Source organism: Scyliorhinus torazame, chromosome 22 (genome assembly GCF_047496885.1).
Source record: "Scyliorhinus torazame isolate Kashiwa2021f chromosome 22, sScyTor2.1, whole genome shotgun sequence".
In the NCBI taxonomy this organism is placed as follows: Eukaryota; Metazoa; Chordata; class Chondrichthyes; order Carcharhiniformes; family Scyliorhinidae; genus Scyliorhinus; species Scyliorhinus torazame.
This window is the reverse complement of record NC_092728.1, coordinates 105,533,898-105,555,898: the sequence shown is the minus strand read 5'-3', so window position 1 is coordinate 105,555,898 and position 22,001 is coordinate 105,533,898. Positions and strand designations below refer to the sequence as shown.

Genomic DNA, 22,001 nt, shown 5'->3' with positions numbered 1-22,001 from the left:
ACTACCTTCTAAATCATGCCCCTGGAGTTTGCACACACTCCCAGTGTCTGCGTGGGTCTCACCCCAACAACCCAAAGATTTGTGGAGTAGTGGGTAGCACAGTGGCTCAGTCGTTAGCACTGCCGTCTCACAGCACCGAGGTCCCAGGTTCGATCCCAGCTCTGGGTACCTGTCCGTGTGGAGGTTGCACATTCTTCCTGTGTTCGCGCAGGTTTCACCCCCACAACCCAAAGATGTGCAGGATAGGTGGATTGGCCACGCTAAATTGCCTCTTAATGGAAAAAATGAATTGGGTACTTTTTTTTTTTTTTTTTTTTTTTTTTATTAAATTTAAATCATGCTCCTTCCTACTGTAGATATCTGGGGAAAGATATGTGAAAAGCGCAGACCAGCTTTGATAGTGCTCAGCACATCCCATCAGCCAGGAGGGGCTGGCAGGTGTGTGGCAGCAGGTTATCTTTATGTACTCAGGTGGCACTTACAGACCCAAGATATTGAAAAGTGGCTTTGTATACAAATGCACATCAATAATTAAATACTCACTACTTGGCTCCTCTGGTTTTACGTATCGGCGTACTGTATTTCGCCGGTGAATATTCATTCCTGTCCATGTCTTAACAGTTGATAGGGGAGTTCCTGGACTGGGTGATGCATTCACCATCGACGAGCGACCTGGGACATTTTCAAGAAGATGCTGGCAACCTATTAACTTTACTTCCAATGTTCCTGGGGGATTAATAAATTAGGGAATATTTGTATTATGTTTGGAGGCACAGGCATGTTAGGCTGGGATACCATTTTCTTTGTCCGTCGGGGACAAAATGTGAAGAAAATTCTTCAAAGCAATTCCAGCATATAGGATAGAAGCACAGACATTGCTGAAGTAATTTAGTAAATGGACAAAATCCAATTCGACTTCAAGGTTTAAAAACAAAAATGACTAACATAGGTTGCCTGAGCCTGTCCCTTATTGATCTCTGTCCTAGTCTTCCATTGCCCCACCAGTCCAAATAAGTCTTTTCCTAGCAATCTGCAAAGCAAGTGCCAGTAGAAAGCAAATCAGAGAAAATAAGCAACATGAGACATTTTGCATCAAGACAAATACTTAACCATCTACGGTACCAGATTGAAAAACTATTCTAGATTCCTCCCATGCAATTTCTATGCAGTACCATCTTTCTCCTTAGCAGCAGCAAAATAAAGACAAGTCACAGATCAGTTAGGTTGCAAACTACATTTACATGTGACTAACAAGCACAATTTTATTAATATGTTGTACTGGCAACAGAAATAGCAATATTAATATTGATGACAAAGTTTTTTTCATACTCGCAGTCCTCTACACGCAATGCAGTGCCAATCAAAGCGATGCAAAGATCTGGTATGTTCCCACTGGGGGTTGATGTATTTAGAAGATACATATCGTCACCACCTTCAGCTGCTTCATTGAGGAGTTTCCCTCTACCAAAAGTGTCAGAACTGGAGGTGTTCACTGATGATTGCACAGTGTTCAGTAAGTACCATATGCAACCCATCAAATAATGAAGTGGCTTGTATCCGCAAACAGCAAGGCCTGGACAACATTGGGCTGCTAAGTGCCAGGCAATAACCATCTCGAACAAGAGAGAATCTAACTATCTCTCCTTGATGTTCAACATCATCACCATCGCTGAATTCCTTCACCATGCTGGGGATTACCACTGACCAGAAACTGAACTGGATCAGCCATATGAATACTGTGGCTACTGTGACATTATGGGAAATGTTCAGAATACAAAGGGTTAATGTCATATCAATTAACCACTAGGTGGAGCTAGAAGCACTGACTCACAAACTTCTGGGAGAAGACTGGAGAGGAGAGCATAGGAATAGCGAGAGAGATCAGAGTACAGTTATAGATAGAGTGTAGAGACTAGTGTTAGTAGAGTGTAGATTACTAAATTATTGCTTGCTTTAGGAGTAAGTGGTCGAGCTTTAATAAGTAGTGTGAATAAACGTTAACTTTGTTATTAAACTTGGCTTCTGTGGTCTTTGTGAACACTGCGACATCCATCCTCATAATAAGAATCACAAAGAACACCACAGCTACAAGCAGCATAGGCTGGGAATTCTGCAGTAAGCAACTCACCTCCTGACTCATCAAAGCCTATCCACCAACCACAACGCACAAGTCAGGAGTGAGATGAAATACTTTCCACTTGCCTGGATGAGTGCAGCAGAAACATCGCTCAAGAAGCACAACACCATCCAGGACAAAGCAGCCCTCTTGATCAAGATCCCATTTGCCATTTGGCAGTTGGGGAAGTAGTAGTCTGCAGTTTTTAAATACCTGGTTTTGTGAGTAAACCCATGTTGAAGAAAGACTGGCTCCAGCCATCTTGGAGCAGATGTCTGCTCAGCTTAACAACAGCAAGTGCATGGGAACAGCACCTTGGTTTGAACTATATCACCATTCCTTCACTGTCACAGGGTCAAAAACCTAGGATACGTGTTCTAGTAGCACTGCAGGTTGATCTACATCGTACGGGTTGAGTGGTTCAAGGCAGTGGCTCACCACCACCATTTCAAGCATCGAACAGTGGCCTTGCTGGCAAATTTCTCATCCCATAACTGAATTTTAAAAAAAACAGTTTCTTGCATCACCCAGCAGCTGGTCAACAAACTCCACTAACAGTGGTTACTGTACCAGCTAGTACCTTTCCTAACAACCAAAAAAATAAAAGATTAAATGGCACAAAAAACCCCAGAAGTTCCTTTTACCTGTTAATGCTGCGGATTTGATAAAGGCCATAGAGAGGTACGATGCACCAACATGGGTTAGTGCCACAGAGGGTGAATTCAGCATTTTCATCTCTTCTTTGATAGCATCATGCTTGGGATGACCATTAGGGAGCTCACGTAGGCGGCATTCTAGTGACATGCGAAGCAGATCCATTTTCTGGGCTGACTCTTGCAATTGCGACTGTGCCTAACGTCAAATGCAAATAAATATTTTTAAAAAGACCTTGCTGCACATTATTTCAAACCGTTTATCAACAGGCTTTTGCCTCCCCAATTTCTCCTTCATTTCCTAAAGGCACAATAGTTAAGAGCATTATTCTGATCATTTGAGCATAGACAGCAGGTGTCAATAAGCTTTTCCATAACTGCAGATGGCATCTTAAGACATACCATGGGGGAGAAATAGAGGGGAACAAAAGTATGGTCCACAAGATAAATTTCAGGAGGCTATAAAAGTGACAAGAGGATGAACAAATTCCGTTCAATAATCCTAGATAGCTGGCAGTTTGCCACTTGTTGTGAAGTGGACGGACAAAGGGGTGGAACAGTAGGCCAGAGTTGGAGGATCAAAGGGTTCAATGTACGGCTTGTAAAGAAAAGGTGGAGCAAGACTAAAGAAATACTTATAAATGAAGGCAAGAATTTTGAAATTTATGCATTGGAGAGTAGAGTTTAAACAGCCAAGGATTGAAATGTGGAGCTTGATGTGGCACAAGCTATTACAGGGCACACATTTGAACAAGTTGGAATTTGTGGGCTTAAGGGGAAGAGTCAAAAGGCAACTAAAAGCAGGGATAAGGGTTTTAGCAGCACAGAGAGTGGTCTTTCCCTTGATACTAAATTGATGGTCCATCTACCTATGTAGGCAGGCATGAAAGATCCCATGGCACAACTCAAAAGAGCAGGAATGCCCCCCATCCATCAACTTTTTTAAAAAAATTTTTAAATACCCAATTGATTTTTTCCAATTAAGGGGCAATTTAGCGTGATCAATTCACCCATCCTGCACATCTTTGGGTTGTGAGGGCGCAACCCACGCAAACACGGGGAGAATGTGCAAACTCCACACGGACAGTGACCCAGAGCCGGGATCGAACCTGGGACCTCAGCGCAGTGAGGCAGCAGGGCTAACCACTGCGCCACCGTGCTGCCTCCCCCCTTCCATCAGCTTAAAAGAAAAATCAACTAAATCAGGTATCTATTTGCCAGAGTTTGCTGTGCAAAGATTGGCTGCTGCATTTGGCTGTGCAGTAACTCTACTGCAAAATTAATTAATGGTGTTTGGATGTCTTGAGAAATAAGCTGTATAAACGCAAATGCTTATGGTATTGAAGCATTTATCAAAGGTTGAATAACATTCCCCACACAAATACTCATGATCTGGATCAATAAAACATATAGATGTTAACTTTTTAACCCAATGATGTGATGATGAAATTGACCACTTTATATAGAAAATAAATCATACAAGTTTTCAAAATTCAAATTGTAAACTCAGTCATTGAATCATAGAATTTACAGTGCAGAAAGAGGCCATTCGGCCCATCTAGTCTGCAACTGCCCTTGGAAAGAGCATCCTACTTAAACCCACGCCTCCACCCTATCCCCGTAACCAGACCTAACCTTTTGGACACTAAGGGGCAATCCACCTAACCTGCACATCTTTGGACTGTGGAAGGAAATCGGTGCACCCGAAGGAAACCCACGCAGACACGGGGAGAACGTGCAAACTCCACATAGAGAGCCACACGAGGCCGGAGAGTCACCCGAGGTTAGTCATTTACCACTTTAATTCTCCACCCTATTCCCATTCTGCTTCTGTCCTTGGCCTCCTATTCCAATGAGGTTCAAGGGACGTTCGAGGAACAGTACCTCATCTTTAAATTAGTTCCTTTACAGCCTTCTGGATTCAGTACTGAGCTCAACAACTTCCTTTGCATGTCCCATTATCGTTCCTTTTCGTCTTGCACAATCATCCCTTTTTGTCATTTACTCATTCCTGCCTTCCATCCCATATATGTGGCGACTAGGGGCTTTTCACAGTAACTTCATTGAAGCTTACTTGTGACAATAAGCGATTATTATTATATTATCTTACCTCAGCCAGAACTTTCTTGTCCTGGACCTTCCGCCCTTCCAGCAACTTCACTGCATTTTTTGCACCTTCTGCTATTGCAGATTCAACCCAGAGATGATGCCTCAGTTCTTCAATTCGTAGCTCTAGAGGGCTAATGGTCCCTTTGTCGTAACCCACAACAGATAGAAAGTAAGATCAGTCTCAGTGATAAGATATGGTTTCTTGGGACGATTAAAGCTTCTTTTTAAAACAATCTAGTTATCAAAAGACATTTGGTCAGGATAGCAGATCACGGGACAGCACGGTGGCACAGTGGTTAGCACTGCTGCCTCATGGTGCAGAGGTTCCAGGTTCAATCCCGGCTCTGGTCACTGTCTGTGTGGAGTTTACACATTCTCCCCGTATTTGCGTGGGTTTTGCCCCCACAACCCAGGGTAGGTGGATTGGCCACACTAAATTGCCCCTTAGTGGAAAAAATGAATTGGATACTCTAAATTTATTTTTAAAAAGGATAGCAGATCACAACCAAACTGCATGGCTACTCCAATATAATGGGCATATTGCTGTTTAAACATAGTTACCCAAAATTACTTTTGATGCATTTTTGAGAAATTTGTAATTTTGTATGCTTTCAAATTAATACAGTATATAAAGCAGCAAGAAAGATTAAGACTACAGAAGACATGGTAGCGCACTGTTGCATCAAAGCATATATCTTGATTTGATCTTGGAATAACCCACATGGTCAAATTCACAACTCTTGGCTTCCGGTAGCGGCCATGACCTGCTAGGTCACGCGAACGGCAGCTCCCGCCGGGATCGGTGTTTCGGGCTGCTAAAAGGAGCGGTGGCGGCAGTTAACAGGAGGGACTGGCGTGGGAACAGACGTGAGAGAGCCCCCCACCGCTGGTGCATGGAGGAGACTAGGAGCGGAGCCGGCAGACGCGCGAACCTGGGGAAGAAGGTTGAGAAGGTCCGGGAGGACAAAATGGCGGCCGGGGAGGATCGGGAGGTGTGGGCCCAGTGGATATGCTTCATGGAGCTGAAAACGGAGATGCTGGTCTCCATGGAGAGAATTGTGGTGACCCAGAAGGCGCAGGAGAAGGAGATCAAGGAGGTGAGGAGGAAGGTGGCGGAGAACAAGGACGAGATCCTGGGCCTGGCGGTGAAAGTGGAGGCGCATGAGGCGCTCCATAAGAGATGGCAGGAGAGGCTGGATGACCTAGAGTGCAGATCTCGGAGCCACAATCTGCAGATCCTGGGCCTTCCTGAAGGGGCGGACGCGAGCACGTACGTGGCCACAATGTTGGGGACGCTGATGCGTGGGGGCCTTCCCGCGGCCCTTGGAGCTGGATGGGGCGCAGAGGGTTCTCACCAGAAAGCCGAGGGTAAACGAGCCACCGAGGGCGATGGTGATATGGTTTCAGAGCTTGGCAGACCGGGAGCGAGTCCTGCTGCTTTGCTGAGTGAAGGGGAGCCAGGTGAGGGGTATGGATGGAGAGTCGAGCGAGGGGGCCGCCAGGAGGAGAGCTGGAGGGGGGAGGGGGGGGGGAGGCGGGGGCACGCGGTTGGCCGAAAAAGGGAGATGGCTAGTCGGCGGGATTGGGGAGGTGGTTACCCCCCCCGACCAGGCTGATCACGCGGAACGCGAGGGGCCTGAATGGGCCGGTCAAGCGGTTCCGCGTGCTCTTGCATTTAAAGGGGTTGAAGGCGGACGTGGCCATGTTGCAAGAGACGCACTTAAAGCTGGCGGACCAGACGAGGCTAAGGAAAGGATGGGTGGGACAGGTGTTTCACTCGGGGTTAGACTCAAAGACCAGAGGTGTAGCTATTTTGGTCAGTAAACGAGTGGCATTTGAGGCGGGGAGCATCGTGGCGGATAAGGGGGGCAGGTATATAATGGTAAGTGGCAAGCTGCAGGGGGCCCGGGTGGTGTTAGTGAATGTATATGCCCCGAACTGGGACGATGCGCACTTTATGAGGCACGTGTTGGGTAGGATCCCGGACTTGGAGATAAGTCACCTGGTTATGGGATGGGACTTTAATACGGTCTTGGATCCGAGCTTGGATCGTTCCAAGTCCGGAACGGGAAAGAGGCCGGCAGTGGCCAGGGCCTTGTGGGAGTTCATGGGCCAGATGGGGGGAGTGGACCCCTGGAGGTTTACGCAGCCAAGGACGAGGGAGTTTTCCTTTTTCTCCCATGTCCATAAAGTCCATTCGCGAATAGACTTCTTTGTGTTGAGTAGGGCGTTAATCCCGAGGGTGGAGGGGGTAGAATACTCGGCCATTGCAGTCTCGGACCATGCCCCGCACTGGGTGGAGGGGGGGGAGGGGGGGGGGGGGGGGGGGGGGGGGGGGGGGGGGGTACTCGGAGGAGGGGGGGGGGGCCTGTTGAACAAGCGCCGGAAATTACAGGCGGAGTTTGACCTGCTGTCCACGGGGAAGGTGGAGGCGCAGCTGAGGAAAGCAAAGGGGGCAGTTTTTTGAGTATGGGGAGAAGGCGAGTAGGATGCTGGCGCACCAGCTGCGCAGGAGGGAGTCGGCCAGAGAGATTGGGGGAGTGCGGGATAGGGAAGGCAACATGGTGCTCAGCCCAGAGAGAGTCAATGAAGTCTTCAGGGAGTTCTACGGAAGGTTAAAAGAGTCTGAACCCCCCGGGGAGGGGGAAGGGATGAGGCGGTTCATGAACCGGTTGAGGTTCCCAAGGGTGGAAGTAGAGCAGGTGCAGGGACTGGGGGCCTGATTGGGTTGGAAGAGGTAGTCAGGGGGCTGGCAGGCATGCAGACGGGCAAGGCCCCGGGCCCGGACAGCTTCCCCGTAGAATTTTATAAGTAGTTTCTCGGAGCTGTTGAGCCTGCTCCTGATGAAAACCTTCAATGAGGCAAAGGAGAAAGGGATCCTCCCTCCAACAATGTCGCAGGCATTGATCTCGCTTATCCTGAAGGAGGAGGAGGAGAAGGATCCGCTTCAGTGTGGGTCCTACAGGCCGATATCGCTCCTGAACGTGGATGCCAAGCTGTTGGCAAAAATTCTGCCCACCAGAATAGAGGACTGTGTCCCAGGAGTGATTGGGGAGGACCAGACGGGTTTTGTTAAGGGCAGGCAGCTGAACGCAAATGTGAGGAGGCTCCTGAATATCATCATGATCGCCTCAGGGTGGGGGGGGCGGGGGGGGGGGGGTTGTTGTCGATGGACACTGAGAAGGCTTTTGACAGGGTGGAGTGGGAGTATCTGTGGGAGGCGCTAGGCAGGTTTGGATTTGGGGAGGGATTTATAGGGTGGGTCAAGCTGCTGTATCAGGCCCCTGTAGCGAGTGTGTCCACAAACCGGCTAAAGTCGGAATATTTCAGGTTGCATCGGAGGACGAGGCAGCGGTGTCCCCTGTCCCCATTGCTGTTTGCCCTGGCAATTGAGCCGTTGGCCATTGCGCTCAGGACTTCGGGGGATTGGAGGGGAGGAGCACCGGGTCTCCCTCTACGCGGATGACCTGCTGTTGTATATTTCGGACCCGTTAGAGGGGATGGGGGGAGGTCATGCGGATCCTGGGGGACTTCGGGAGGCTCTCGGGGTACAAGTTGAACGTGGGGAAGAGTGAGCTGTTAGTGGTCCACGGTAGGGGCCAGGAGGAGAGACTGAGGGAGCTCCCGCTCAGGATAGTGGAGAGGAGCTTTCGGTACTTGGGGAAACAAGTGGCCAGAAACTGGGATACCCTGCACAGGCTCAACTTAACCCGGCTAGTGGAGCAGATGGAGGGAGAGTTTAAAAGGTGGGATATGCTCCCGCTTTCCTTGGCAGGACAGGTGCAGGCTGTGAAGATGACGGTTCTCCCTCGCCCCAGGTTCCTCTTCGTATTTCAGTGCGGTTTGGGGGGGCGTGGGGGCGTCGTCGTGTAGAGGCACCAGAATAGGGGCACTTGTTACGGCTCCGCTGCCATTCTCGCCAGCGCGATACACCACTAGTCCGGTGGTGATGGCGGCAGAGGATCTGGGGGCAGTGGAGGATACACAGGGAGAGGACAGGGCCTCGGTGTGGACCCCGATACGGAATAACCACAGATTTCCTCCGGGTAGGATGGATGGGGGATACCAAGGCTGGTATAGGGCAGGTATTAGGAGGATGGGGGACCTGTTTATAGATGGGACTTTCCCTAGCATGCAGACGCTGGAGGAGACGTTCGGCCTACCTCCGGGGAATGCATTCAGGTACCTCCAGGTTCGGGACTTTCTTAGAAAGCAGGTGGGGACATTTCCGCTGCTGCCCCGCGTAGGATCCAGGACAGGGTGGTGTCTGGCGGCTGGGTAGGGGAGGGGAAGGTGTCGGACATATATCAGGAGCTGCAGGAGGTGGAGGAGTTGAAGAGAAGTGGGAGGAGGAGCTGGGTGAGGAGCTGGATGAGGGCCTGTGGGCTGACGCCCCGAGCAGGGTGAACTCATGTGCCAGGATCAGTTTAATTCAGTTTAAGGTGGTGCATCGGGCGCATATAACGGCGGCAAGAATGAGTACGTTTTTTGGGGTGGAGGACAGGTGCCCGAGATGTGCAGGGAGTCCGGCAAACCATGCCCATATGTTTTGGGCATGCCCGGCGCTTAAAGAATTCTGGCGGGGGTTTGAAAGGGTGATGTCTAGGATTTTGGACACTCGGGTGAAGGTGAGTCCAACAGTAGCGATATTTGGAGTGCGGAGGGTCCGGGAGTGCAGGAAGCGAAAGAGGCCGAGATACTGGCCTTTGCCTCCCTGGTAGCCCGGAGACGGATCTTGCTAATGTGGAGGGACTCAAAACCCCCAGGTGTGGAGACCTGGGTTAGTGATATGGCGGGGTTCCTCAGCCTGGAGCGAATAAAGTTCGCCTTGAGGGTCCTTGATGGGGTTTTTCCAGCAGTGGCAACCTTTCCTTGACTTTCAAGGGGAGCAGTAAGTGTCAGCAGGAGCATCCTGGGGGGGGGGGGCAGCAGGAGCATCCTGGGGGGGGGGGGGCAGCAGGAGCATCCTGGGGGGGGGGGGGGCAGCAGGAGCATCCTGGGGGGGGGGGGGGGGGCGGCAGCAGGAGCATCCTGGGGGGGGGGGGGCAGCAGGAGCATCCTGGGGGGGGGGGGGCAGCAGGAGCATCCTGGGGGGGGGGGGCAGCAGGAGCATCCTGGGGGGGGGGGGCAGCAGGAGCATCCTGGGGGGGGGGGCAGCAGGAGCATCCTGGGGGGGGGGGGGTTTCAGGTGGGGGTACTGTTGATATAATGTGAGTTGGGCATGGAGACAAAACCCACCTCGTTCTGTTTTTTTTAAATTTGTGTAAGTAGTTTCACTGTAAGCTTTGGGATATGTTTATTGTTATTTTTTTATTACTATCTGTATTTCTATTTTTGTTATGTAAAAACACACATTGGAAAAACTTTAATAAAACATTTATTTTTTTTAAAAATTCACAACTCTTATCATGCCATTGAAGAAAGATGCGCAGTCAGACCCCACAGGGTACAAGAAAGGTTGGATGGGAAACTATTAAAGGTCACCTACCAACAGTCTCAGTAATGTTAGATCCTGTGAGAAAGTCGCTTTCCCGTTCTCTCTTTTGGGTGTTAGAACATTCCCCAAAAAAGATACATAATAAAACAGAGTGACACTTGAGCATAGATACAGCATTGGATTGGATTTGTTTATTGTCACGTGTACTGAGGTACAGAGAAAAGTATTTTTCTGCGAGAAGCTCAACAGATCATTAAGTACATGGGAAGAAAAGGGAAGAAAAGAAAATATATAATAGGGCAACACAAGGTATACAATGTATACCCTGCTGCAGTGAGAGCAGTTTTGCCACTTGTGCCTCAAAGTTGACAGTCTCCCTTATGCTGTACGGAGACATTAAATTAATCAGTCACTTCATCACAAAATAAGGTTCTGGGCTACTGCTTCAGAGCAATATGAACAAATCTTTCTGAGCAAGGGGCCCATACACTGAAGTGATTTAACAACTAAGAGAATCAAGAACAAAACAGACCCCACCCGTACAAATATAGGTCGAAGTACTACATTTTCTGGCAGATATTTCGAGTATCTGGCACTAACCTATAGTTTCATTGCTGTCCTCAGCTGCTCCAATGTTGCGAGTTACTTTAAGGATCTGCATTCGGATTATATCAATCTTTATTTTACTGTCTTGTAACATCTGCTGTGCTGCTGCTAGCATTTTACGATCCTGGAAACAGATTTTTTTTTAAGCACTCTATACAGAGAAGAGGAAGCAAGTTCCATTAACATTAAGCTGTCTTGATCAGACATAAAATAAAAACTTCTTGGAGCCTCTTTTTTATAGAGCAAGAAAAAAAGAAATAATGTTCGTGTAAACTTTCAGAAGCTGTAGAAAGGTGAAAAAACTTGGGTCAGTCCCCAACATTAAGTTACTGAGCATTGCTATGCAAAATATAGCAGACACTTCTTTCTCCATACAGGAATGGGGCAAACAACATCCGAGTAATCCCAGGGGCGTCTAATAAAAGCATAGGCAGAGGCATTAAAGTAGGTAAACCACTATTTCTCAGCAGAATGTTGCAGCACTGGTATCTTGTGACGTGGAATACTGAGATTTTTCCCATACTGCTGACTCACTGGAAATTGCAGCACAAATGCTAGGTGATTCCTTACAGAAGAACTAAAAATCAATGATGGGCCAATCTGACAAAGTAATCATGAGCTATCACAAAGGACTTTAAATGCACTATCCTATCTATTTTGTCTAATATTACTATTTTATATATTTTTTTTGCAGCTGTGCAACCTTAACATTTTCAAATTACTAACATTTCAACGGTTCAAAAAATATAGAAATCATTAGCTTCAAAATCAGCCTCATCAGCTGTGGGCAGCACGGTAGCACAAGTGGATAGCACTGGGGCTTCACAGCGCCAGGGTCCCAGGTTCGATTCCCCGCTAGGAGTCTGCACGTTCTTGCTCTTTGAAAACTCACATATGCCCAGTCGCTTCACAGCACCAGGGACCCAGGTTTGAATCCCGGGTTTGGTCACTGTCTGTGCGGAGTCTGCACGTTCTCCCAGTGTCTGCGTGGGTTTCCTCCCACAGTCCAAAAACGTGCAGGTTAGGTGGATTGGCCATGATAAACTGCCCTTAGTGACCAAAAAGGTTAGGTGGGGTTATTGGGTTACGGGGATAGGGTGGAAGTGAGGGCTTAAGTTGGTCGGTGCAGACTCGATGGGCTGAATTGCCTCCTTCTACACTGTATGTTCTATGTTCTTTCCCTCATTCCAAACCAAAAAGAAAATCAAAATGAGATCATTGTTTGTCTTGAAACTATCATAAACATCATCCTTTATCAGTCATTGTCTTCCTTCAAAGCTTGAAATAGACAAGCTAACATATTAGTCTCCTTCCAAACTCCTAATGTTTAAAAAAAAATCAGTATTATTCAGTCTTTTACTCTAATTCACTGACTAATTCCACCTCCCTACACGGGTCTCAAGTCGCACGCTATCAAGTATCCATCAAATCTCAACATCTAGGAGATACCAGAGAGATCAAAACTAAGCAAGAGCCTGTGATTATATTTGCAAGGACAGGGTGATGTTATTTCTAATGCGCCATTATAAGGTACATAACTTCTTTAAAATTCACAATGCTTGGTGAGCTTGGAACAGAAGTCTTACTTTTGAAGGTCCATTTGAGTACATCTGGATAATGTTTGCAGCTCCCTGTTTCACCTTCATTTCAATATTTAGTTGTTTCTTCAGAGCTGTGATTCGACTGCTGAGAGGAGTCAGACATGGCTCCCAACAACAGGGGTTCGGAGACATTCCATCATCTGGAAAAATTAAAAATAGAAGCTCTGGGTGCTTTTTGTTTATTTACAAATGCAGACATTATTATTATTGCTTATTGTCACTGGAGGAAAATGTAACTGGTCTGATTAGTAAGTTTGCAGACGACACAAAGGTTAGTGGAATTGCGGATAGCGATGAGGGCTGTCAGAGGATACAGAAGGATTTAGATTGTTTGGAGACTTGGGCGGAGAGATGGCAGATGGAGTTTACTCCGGACAAGTGAGGTAATGCATTTTGGAAGGTGTAATGCAGGTAGGAAATATACAGTGAATGGTAGAACCCTCAAGAGTATTGAAAGTCAGAGAGGTCTAGGTGTACAGGCCCACAGGTCACTGAAAGGGGGAACACAGGTGGAGAAGGTAGTCAAGAAGGCATACGGCATGCTTGCCTTCATTGGCCGGGGCATTGAGTATAAGAATTGGCAAGTCATGTTGCAGCTGTATAGAAGCTTAGTTAGGCCACGCTTGGGAGTATAGTGTTCAATTCTGGTCGCCACACTACCAGAAGGATGTGGAGGCTTTAGAGAGGGTGCAGAAGAGATTCACCAGAATGTTGCCTGGTATGGAGGGCATTAGCTATGAGGAGCAGTTGAATAAACTTGGTTTGTTCTCACTGGAACGACGGAGGTTGAGGGGCGACCTGATAGAGGTCTACAAAATTATGAGGGGCATAGACAGAGTGGATAGTCAGAGGCTTTTCCCCAGGGTAGAGGGGTCAATTACTAGGGGGCATAGGTTTAAGATGAGAGGGGCAAGGTTTAGAGTAGATGTACGAGGCAAGTTTTTTTTTTTTTTTAAACAGAGGGTAATGGGTGCCTGGAACTCGCTACCGGAGGTGGTGGAAGCAGGGACGATAGTGACATTTAAGGGGCATCTTGACAAATACATGAATAGGATGGGAATAGAGGGATACGGACCCAGGAAGTGTAGAAGATTGTAGTTTAGTTGGGCAGCATGGTCGGCACGGGCTTGGAGGGCCGAAGGGCCTGTTCCTGTGCTGTACATTTCTTTGTTCTTTGTAAGCAGGCTTCAATGTTATTGTGAAAATCTCCTAGTCGCCACAGGATTAAAGGAAGCCAAAGAACTTATTGACCTCCAGTGGACCGATGATTTGGTTCCACTCACATTCACACATACACTAATTGTGACCAATGCCATTCCATCTATTTTTAAAGCTTTTGTTTCTTTAAAAATTACAACTTTTTCAGCGTGATTCACTGTTAAAGTTTGACCTCAATAAGGCCAGTAGCTGCATGTGTCTACCCAGCAGCGGCTCAAGTGGATAGGAGCATATAATAATATTCTTTATTAGTGTCACAAGTAGGCTTACATTGAAACTGCAATGTAGTTACTGTGAGAATCGGCACACTCCGCCGCCTGTTTGGGTACACTGAGGGAGAATTCAGAATGTCCAATTCACCCAAGAAGCACGTCTTTCGGGACTTGTGGGAGGAAACCGGAGCACCCGGAGGAAACCCACGCAGACACAGGGAGAACATGCAGACTCCGCACCGACAGTGACCAAACCCGGGATTCAAACCTGGGTCCCTGGTGCTGTGAAGCGACTGGGCATATGTGAGTTTTCAAAGAGCAAGAATTTCTGGAGATCTAATTCTGGAGGCTGGTATTAAAAATAGATGGACTGGTCATTCTTTTTGCTATTTATTTCACTTCATTGTCTTTCAGAATAACCAATTGTATAGGAGATGTTTTTAAAATGTTCCCGACACAGAATATGCAATGCAGATTCAGAGTTTAGGTAGAAATCTCTTCTAATGATTGTTCAACATAAATCATGCTCTAGTTTATCATAGTCATCCTTACATTACCGTGTTCCTTCCTTTCTTCATTAATGACAGCCCAGGAGTAGTTGTGTTGTGTAGAATACCCTTTAAATGTCACAGTTCATACTTCTAAGTAGAAAATATTCTGCCAATCACAATAGCACAACTTAATTGTGAGTAGGGAAAACCAAATTAAATTTACAAATCTCCGTTAAGTAGTACTATGGGTCAAGGATTGTTTTTTTTAAAGGGCGGCATGGTGGCGCAGTGGTCAGCGCTGCTGCCTCACGACGCCGAGGACCCAGGTACAATCCTGGCCCCGGGTCATTGTCCGTGTGGAGTTTGCCCATTCTCCCAGTGTCTGCATGGGTCTCACCCCCACAACCCAAAGATGTGCAGGGTAGGTGGATTGGCCATGCCAAATTGTCCCTCAATTGGAAAAAACAATTGGGTAGTCTAAATTTTTTTTTAATGAAGTATTTCTTTTATTAGCAGCTCCGTATTATTTTTTGCTGCAGAATTTGGGAGTCAAGTAGGGGCTTATTTATTACTCTTACTGCGATTTCATTGGGCTTACAACACATGGGTCATAAGTTACTGTATAATGGAATAGTGAATGAGCCTTGGAATGGCATTTGTTTGCACTTCCAAGTATCCCATCATTGGGGCAGCAGTAAAGTTGGAGGGATAATCTTGTCCTTCCCTTTTGAATCAAGGTCTGTAGCATCTCAGTAATGCCATCATAGTTTCATAAATTAAGCACAGTTCGGTTGAAGTGCTCTTCAGCGCCACAGAAAAGGGTCAGGTCTTCTTATCAAAGGCTCAGTTGCACTCACCTCTCCAATTATCCCTGTCTGTGACAACAATTCGCGCATTCAGCTCCTGAAGTTCCCAGTGCAGTTGTTCTAATTTGCGATTTGAGGTTTTCAAAATGTTTTCCACATGTGCCAGATTTTTTTTGTCTGTCGTCACCTTGCGCAAGTTCTCTGTTCCTTCTTTGATTTTCAGCTCCTTTTGTATTTCACGTCGAATCATCTCCTTCACTCCATCAAGTTTCTGCTGCATGTCTGGGTCCAAGAGGTCAGTTCCCTCTGCCAGGTCCAGCCTCTGGCTGATCAACAGCTGGTAAGCATTGCTCTAAAAAAAAGTTATGGTTTTTAATTACTGCAAATTAAATTGTAATACTCAATAAGTTACTGCAGAGGCTGCAACAATAAAGGAAGGACTTTTAATTACACTTTTAGCATCTCGTTCAACATGTTTGGTTTAATACACTGTAGCTAAATGACCACAACACTGACTCAAAGTCTAGCTAAATTATATGATCAAGTCCTGGTGTGGTTCTCACACCACAACTTCCAACCACAACCTTTTGACCAGACAAGAGCGTTATCAAGTGAGTCAAAGTTGACAGCAATTGGATTAGTGATTTATTATAGAGTTAATGTCTTAAAAGATACCCGGCATGATAGTTTACGCTCAATACCTGAACATAATCAAACATTCATGTAATCACAGTCACTACAATCTGAGTAACATACATCAATCATTATATTGAATGACAGATCATGCTGAGCAGTTGAATGTCCTATTCTTATCCTCGTGTTCCATAAGACCATAAGCCATAGGAGCAGAATTAGGTCACTCGGCCCATCGAGTCTGCTCTGCCATTCAACCATGGCTGATATTTTTCTCATTCCCATTCTCCTGCCTTCTCCCCATAACCCCAGATCTCCTTATTAACCAAGAACCCCTGATCCTCTAATCAATCATGTTTTGTTTGTTTTTTAAAATAAATTTACAGTACCCAATTATTTTTTTTCCAATTAAGGGTCAATTTAGCGTGGCCAATCCACCTACCCTGCGCATCTTTGGGTTGTGGGGGTGAGACCCACACAGACACGGGAAGAATGTGCAAACTCCACACGGACAGTGACCGGGGCCTTAATCAAACCCAGGTCCTCGGTGCTAATGTTATAACCCTAACATTCCAATTACTGTAACATCGCATCAGTTAAGTTGCATGTTACTTTTTTTTTTTTTTTAATATTTTTATTCAAGGCATTTTCACATATGAAAAAAAATCAGAACAGAACAATTCAATAAACAAACGCACTCCACCTGCTCCCCCGACGCCACCTCGTAACCCGCCTACCTCATTAACACCCTTACCCCTCCCAGCAACCCCCCCCTGATCCCTCAAACCTCCTTAAAGAAATCAATAAACGGCTTCCACGTCCAGGTGAACCCCTCTGCCAACCCCCTCAAAGCGAACTTGACCTTCTCCAGCCTCAGGAACTCTGCCAAGTCGCTCACCCACACTCCTGCATCTGCAGCTCCGAGTCCAGCCAACCTAGCAAAATCCATCTTCAGGCTATCAGAGGGGCAAAGGCCAAAACATCAGCCTCTCACCCCCTCGACTCCCAGGTCAACACCCCAAATATCGCAACCTCTGGTCTCAGAATCACCAGCACCATAGGAGTGTTACCTTCCCCAGGCACACCTGTACTTTTTGCTCTCAAATACAGTGCCCTTCAGGAAGGGAAAAGCAAAAAAAAAAAAAAAAAAAATCTGCCTAAAGTGGGAGCCACCAAATGTACAACCACACTCCACAGCCGCCACCGGAAGTTCCAAATTGCATGTTACGTTTACTATACTTTCTAAAATTTGATGTAAATAATCAAAATTGTTCCCACATTTTAAGGAGGTTATAGGGAACAGTTATAGGGAATACACGATAAATGGGAATATACTACAAGGGGTAAATTAAGAGATCTTAGCGTACAAGTACACAGGTCCCTGAAGGCAGCAGTTCAATTAGAAAAAGTTGTAAAGAAAGCATACGGTATGCTCTCATGCACTGGCAGAGATATAGAATATAAAAGTAAGGATATAATGTTGGGAATTGTATAAAACACTGGTGAGGCCACAACTGGCTTATTGAGTGGAGTTCTGGTCAACACATTACAGGAAGGATGTAATTGCTCTGGAGAGAGTGCAGAGGAGGTTTACAAGAATGTTGCAAGGGCTAGAAAAGTGGAGAGATTGGATAGGTTGGGGTTATTTTCCTTGAAACAAAGGCGGCTGAGGGGTGACTTAATTGAGGTGTACAAAATTACAAGGGCGAAGAGATAGAGTGGACAGAATAAAAGGGTTTCCCTTGGTGGAGAATTCTAGAACCAGGGAATGTAGATTCAGGATAAGTGGCAGAAGTGTAGAGGGGACAGCAAGAAGATTTTTTTTTTTTTTTTTTTTATAAACGCAGTGGGCAGTGGGAGTCTGGAATTCGCTGTAGAAGTTGGTGATGGAAGCAGAGACCGTAAACTCCTTTTTTTTTTAAATTTAGAGTATCCTATTCTTTTTTTCCCCCACCAATTAAGGGGCAATTTAGCATGGCTAATCCACCTAACCTGCACATCTTTGTGTTGTGGGCACAAAACCCACACAAACACAGGGAGAATGTGCAAATTCAACACGGACATTGACCCAGAGCCGGGATCGAACCTGGGACCTCGGCGCCGTGAGGCAGCAATGCTAATCACAGTGTCACCATGCTGCCCGTTAACTATTTTAAAAGATACCTCAAGTGCTGTTAACTACAGGGATGTAGGATTAGAAAGGGCACCTGGGTGTCCTTGGGCTGGCATAGACAGGATGGGCCAAATGGCCTCCTTCTGTGCTGTAATTCTATGATTTTACAGCCAACATTTAATGTTTTTTTTGAGTTGCCTTCCTCCATAAAGCTGCTGAGTCCATTTGATTACTTCAGCCAGTTTCCAAATTGACTAGTACCCTGGAATTTTCCCGGGAGCACCAAACAGGAGTCACTGTGCCTGAAGTCACTGGCTTCTGATGGACATTAGCCAGGAGACCAGGGAAGACAATTAACCATACCAGGAGGGGAACCATTAGCCAGGAGACTGGGGGGGGGACATTAGCCAGGAGACCAAGGCGGGTGCCAGTCTCCTGGCTAATGTACCCCCCCCCCCTAGTCTCCTGGCTAATGTCTCCCCCCCCCCTTGATCTACTGGCTAATGCCCCCCCCCCCCCCCCCACAGGAGACATTAGCCAGGAGACCAGGGGACAACGACAACATTAGCCAGGTCGGGGGGGGGGAAGAGACATTAGCCAGGTGATGGGGGGGGGGAAGAGACATTAGCCAGGTGGTCAGGTGGGGGGGGGGGGGGGGGAAGAGGAAGACATTTGCCAAGTGTGGACCCATTAGCCGGGGGGGGGGGGGGGGAGTGGGGAAATTAGCCAGGAGACTGGGGGGGGGGGGGGAAGAGACGGGACGGGGACGACATTTGCCAAGTGTGGACCCATTAGCCAGGAAGCCGGGGGGAGGGGGGGGAAGAAGAGACATTAGCCGGGGGGGGGGGCGACGACATTAGCCAGGAGGCCAAGAAGGGGGGGGGGGGACATTAGCCAGTAGACCGAGGGGGGGGGGGGTAACATTAGCCAGTAGACCAGGAGGGGGGGGGGGGGGGGAAGAGAGAAGACATCAGTCAGGAGACCAAGGGGGGGACCCCAGTCTCCTGGCTAATGTACCACCCCCCAGGAGACATTAGCCAGGAGACCGGGGGGGGGGGGGGGGGGGGGAGGACATTAGCGGGGGGGGGGGGGGCGGACGACACATTAGAAAGGATGGGGTGGGGGGGACGGGAGCGGACATTAGCCAAGAGACGGGGGGGGGGGGGGGGGGGGAACAGGGACAGGGACAGGGACAGGGACAGGGACAGGGACAGGGACAACCCCCCCCCCCCCCCCCCTTAGATTGGAAATACTTTCACGGGGCATGAGCAGAATTGCTGAGGTCAGCCTCTCACAGGCAGTTACTTAATTGTGCGGCTGGACACACACAGCTCAGACTGGGTAAGGACGGCATTCCCTGAAGGACATTCACAAACAGGGTTATTTAAATAACAGCCCCCCCCCCCCGGTAATTTCCCAGCCGCCGCTGCCGGGACTGCCGCCGCTTCCCGCCCTCTGACTGTTCCTGACCTGCTGGCAGTCACCCGCCATCCTCCCGCCGCTACTTTCTTTCCGTTCTTGTTTTTTTCCCCCCTCACCAGAGGCCGGGACTAGCGGTTAGCCGGTGATTCCTGTCCCTGGCCTCCGGCCGGTTAGCCGATAACGGCCGCCGTGTTTGAAATGTTTTTGAAGCCGGCACGCGCCCTTCCCGCCCCCATTTGAACCGGGCGCTGCAAACCCCGTCCGCCCATTGGCCAATCCGGCTGACGCGAGCGCTGTCAATCAGCTCGCTGCTGGCCTTTGGGATGAGGAAGGCGGGGCTTGGATAAACATAGAACACACAGTGCAGAAGGAGGCCATTCGGCCCATCGAGTCTGCACCGACCCACTTAAGCCCTCACTTCCACCCTATCCCCGTAACCCAATAACCCCTCCGAACATTTTTGGTCACTAAGGGCAATTTATCATGGCCAATCCACCTACCCTGCACGTCTTTGGGCTGTGGGAGGAAACTCCGCAAACCCCCGCAGACATGGATGCAAAGATGAGAGTTGGATGCAATCGAGGCTTTATTACACTAAGATGTGTGGCCTCCTACAGCAGCTGGCGGAGCCAGCAGGCAGGGAACTACCCCCGTACCTGTAGTACAGGGCCTTACCACAAAGCACCGAATATATACATCCCGTACCAGCCTCCCCAAACAGGCGCCAGAATGTGGCGACTAGGGGCTTTTCACAGTAACTTCATTTGAAGCCTACTTGTGACAATAAACGATTTTCATTTCATTTTCAGTGGTGACTACCACATTCACCCCTTGTTAAAATTACGTCCGGCGGGTTGGTGGAGAACTATATACAAGTAGATGTTTTAAAGTACAGAAAAATTGAGTCCAGCGGGGGGGTGGAGGAGAGTTATACAGAAGGATGATTTTTTTTTAAGAGTCCCGATCAAGTTACACGTTCAGTTGGTCCGGAGCTTTGGTCTGCCGTTGGGAGCGCCGCAGTGATAGCGGTGATTCTGGTGTCAGTCTGGTCTTCGGTGACTCCGGGAGCGTGCCGAAATCCTCTCCATCCTCGGGCGTGGGCAGGGGGAGGACGGATTGTCCTGGGGCGGGGGTTGCGGCTGGGTGCGCCGGGGGAGGGGAGGGTGGCACCGGGCCGGGCCGGAGGGTGTGTGTGTGGAACCAGCTGGTGCCAGATCCCTGAGGGAGACAGTATCTTGGCAACCGTCGGGGTACGCTATGTAGGCGTACTGTGGGTTGGCGTGGAGTAGCTGTACCCTCTCAACCAACGGGTCCGCCTTGTGGAGTCGTACGTGCTTACGGAGGAGTACGGGTCCTGGAGCTGCGAGCGAAGTCGGGAGCGACACCCCGGAGGTGCACTTCCTGGGGAAGGCAAAGAGACGTTCATGGGGTGTGTCATTAGTCGCAGTGTATAGGAGCGACCGAATGGAGTGCAGTGCGTCGGGGAGGACCTTCTGCCAGCGGGAGGCCGGGAGATTTCTGGACCGCAGGGCCAGCTGGACGGCCCTCCAGACTGCCCCATTCTCCCTCTCTACCTGCCAGTTTATAGCTGGTCGTCCTCCTCGAGGCGATACTCTTGTTGAGCAGGAAATGACACAGCTCATCGCTCATGGATGAGGATCCCCTGTCGCTGTGGACGCAGGCAGGGAAGCCGAACAGAGCGAAGATGGTGATGAGAGTTTTGATGACGGTGGCAGACGTCATGTAGGGGCATGGGATGGCGAAGGGGGATCTGGAATATTCATCGACCACACTGAGGAAGTACGTGTTACGGTCAGTGGAGGGAGGGGCCCTTTGAAGTCCACGCTGAGGTATTCAAAGGGGCAGGAAGCCTTCACGAGGCGCGCATAGTCTGGCTGGTAGAAGTGCGGTTTGCACTCCGCGCAGACCTGGCAGTCTCTGGTGATTGCCCTGACTTCCTCGACGGAGTAGGGCAGATTGCGGGCCTTGATGAAGTGGTACAAATGTGTGACTCCCGGGTGACAAAGGTTGTCGTGCAGAATCCGGAGTCGGTCCACCTGTGCGCTGGCACATGTACCTCGGGATAGGGCGTTGGGGGGCTCGTTGAGCTTACCGGGACGATACAAAATCTCATAGTTGTAAGTGGAGAGCTCGATCCTCCACCTCAAGATTTTATCATTCTTGATCTTGTCCCGCTCTGTGTTGTTAAACATGAAGGCTACCGACCGTTGGTCAGTGAGGAGAGTGAATCTCCTGCCGGCCAGGTAATGCCTCCAATGCCGCACCGCTTCAACGGTGGCTTGGGCCTCTTTTTCGACGGAGGAATGCCGAATTTCAGAGGCATGAAGGGTTCGTGAAAAGAATGCCACGGGCCTGCATGCCTGGTTGACGGTGGCGGCTAGAGCGACATCTGATGCGTCGCTCTCAACTTGAAATGGTAACATCTCGTCGACTGCGTGAGCCTCGATCGTTAGGGGAAAAAGAGTGGATTGAATGAGTGGGCGTGCCTTGTCCGCATAATTTGGGACCCACTGGGCGTAGTAAGAAAAGAACCCCAGACAACGTTTGAGGGCCTTGGGGCAGT

The 22,001-nt window shown here is 48.6% G+C and overlaps 1 protein-coding gene across 3 annotated transcripts in view; it reads right to left on the bottom strand.

Annotated features, from left to right (window-relative positions):
- LOC140399318 (serine/threonine-protein kinase N2-like) overlaps nt 1-19,675 on the bottom strand; it is an 80,020-nt gene extending 60,345 nt beyond the window's left edge. For 2 of the 3 annotated variants that reach the window (XM_072488839.1, XM_072488840.1), the window contains exons 1-7: nt 19,466-19,662; nt 15,301-15,601; nt 12,508-12,662; nt 10,916-11,045; nt 4,880-5,019; nt 2,761-2,968; nt 544-726 (exon numbers count right to left, since the gene is read on the bottom strand). In XM_072488839.1, coding sequence (XP_072344940.1) covers nt 544-726; nt 2,761-2,968; nt 4,880-5,019; nt 10,916-11,045; nt 12,508-12,662; nt 15,301-15,601; nt 19,466-19,486 — 1,138 coding nt within the window. In that variant the 5' untranslated portion in view covers nt 19,487-19,662. Of the gene's footprint in view, nt 1-543; nt 727-2,760; nt 2,969-4,879; nt 5,020-10,915; nt 11,046-12,507; nt 12,663-15,300; nt 15,602-19,465 lie in introns of all 3 variants that reach the window. The other variant, XM_072488841.1, reaches the window with a different exon arrangement.
- Between the last annotated feature and the right edge of the window lie 2,326 nt (nt 19,676-22,001).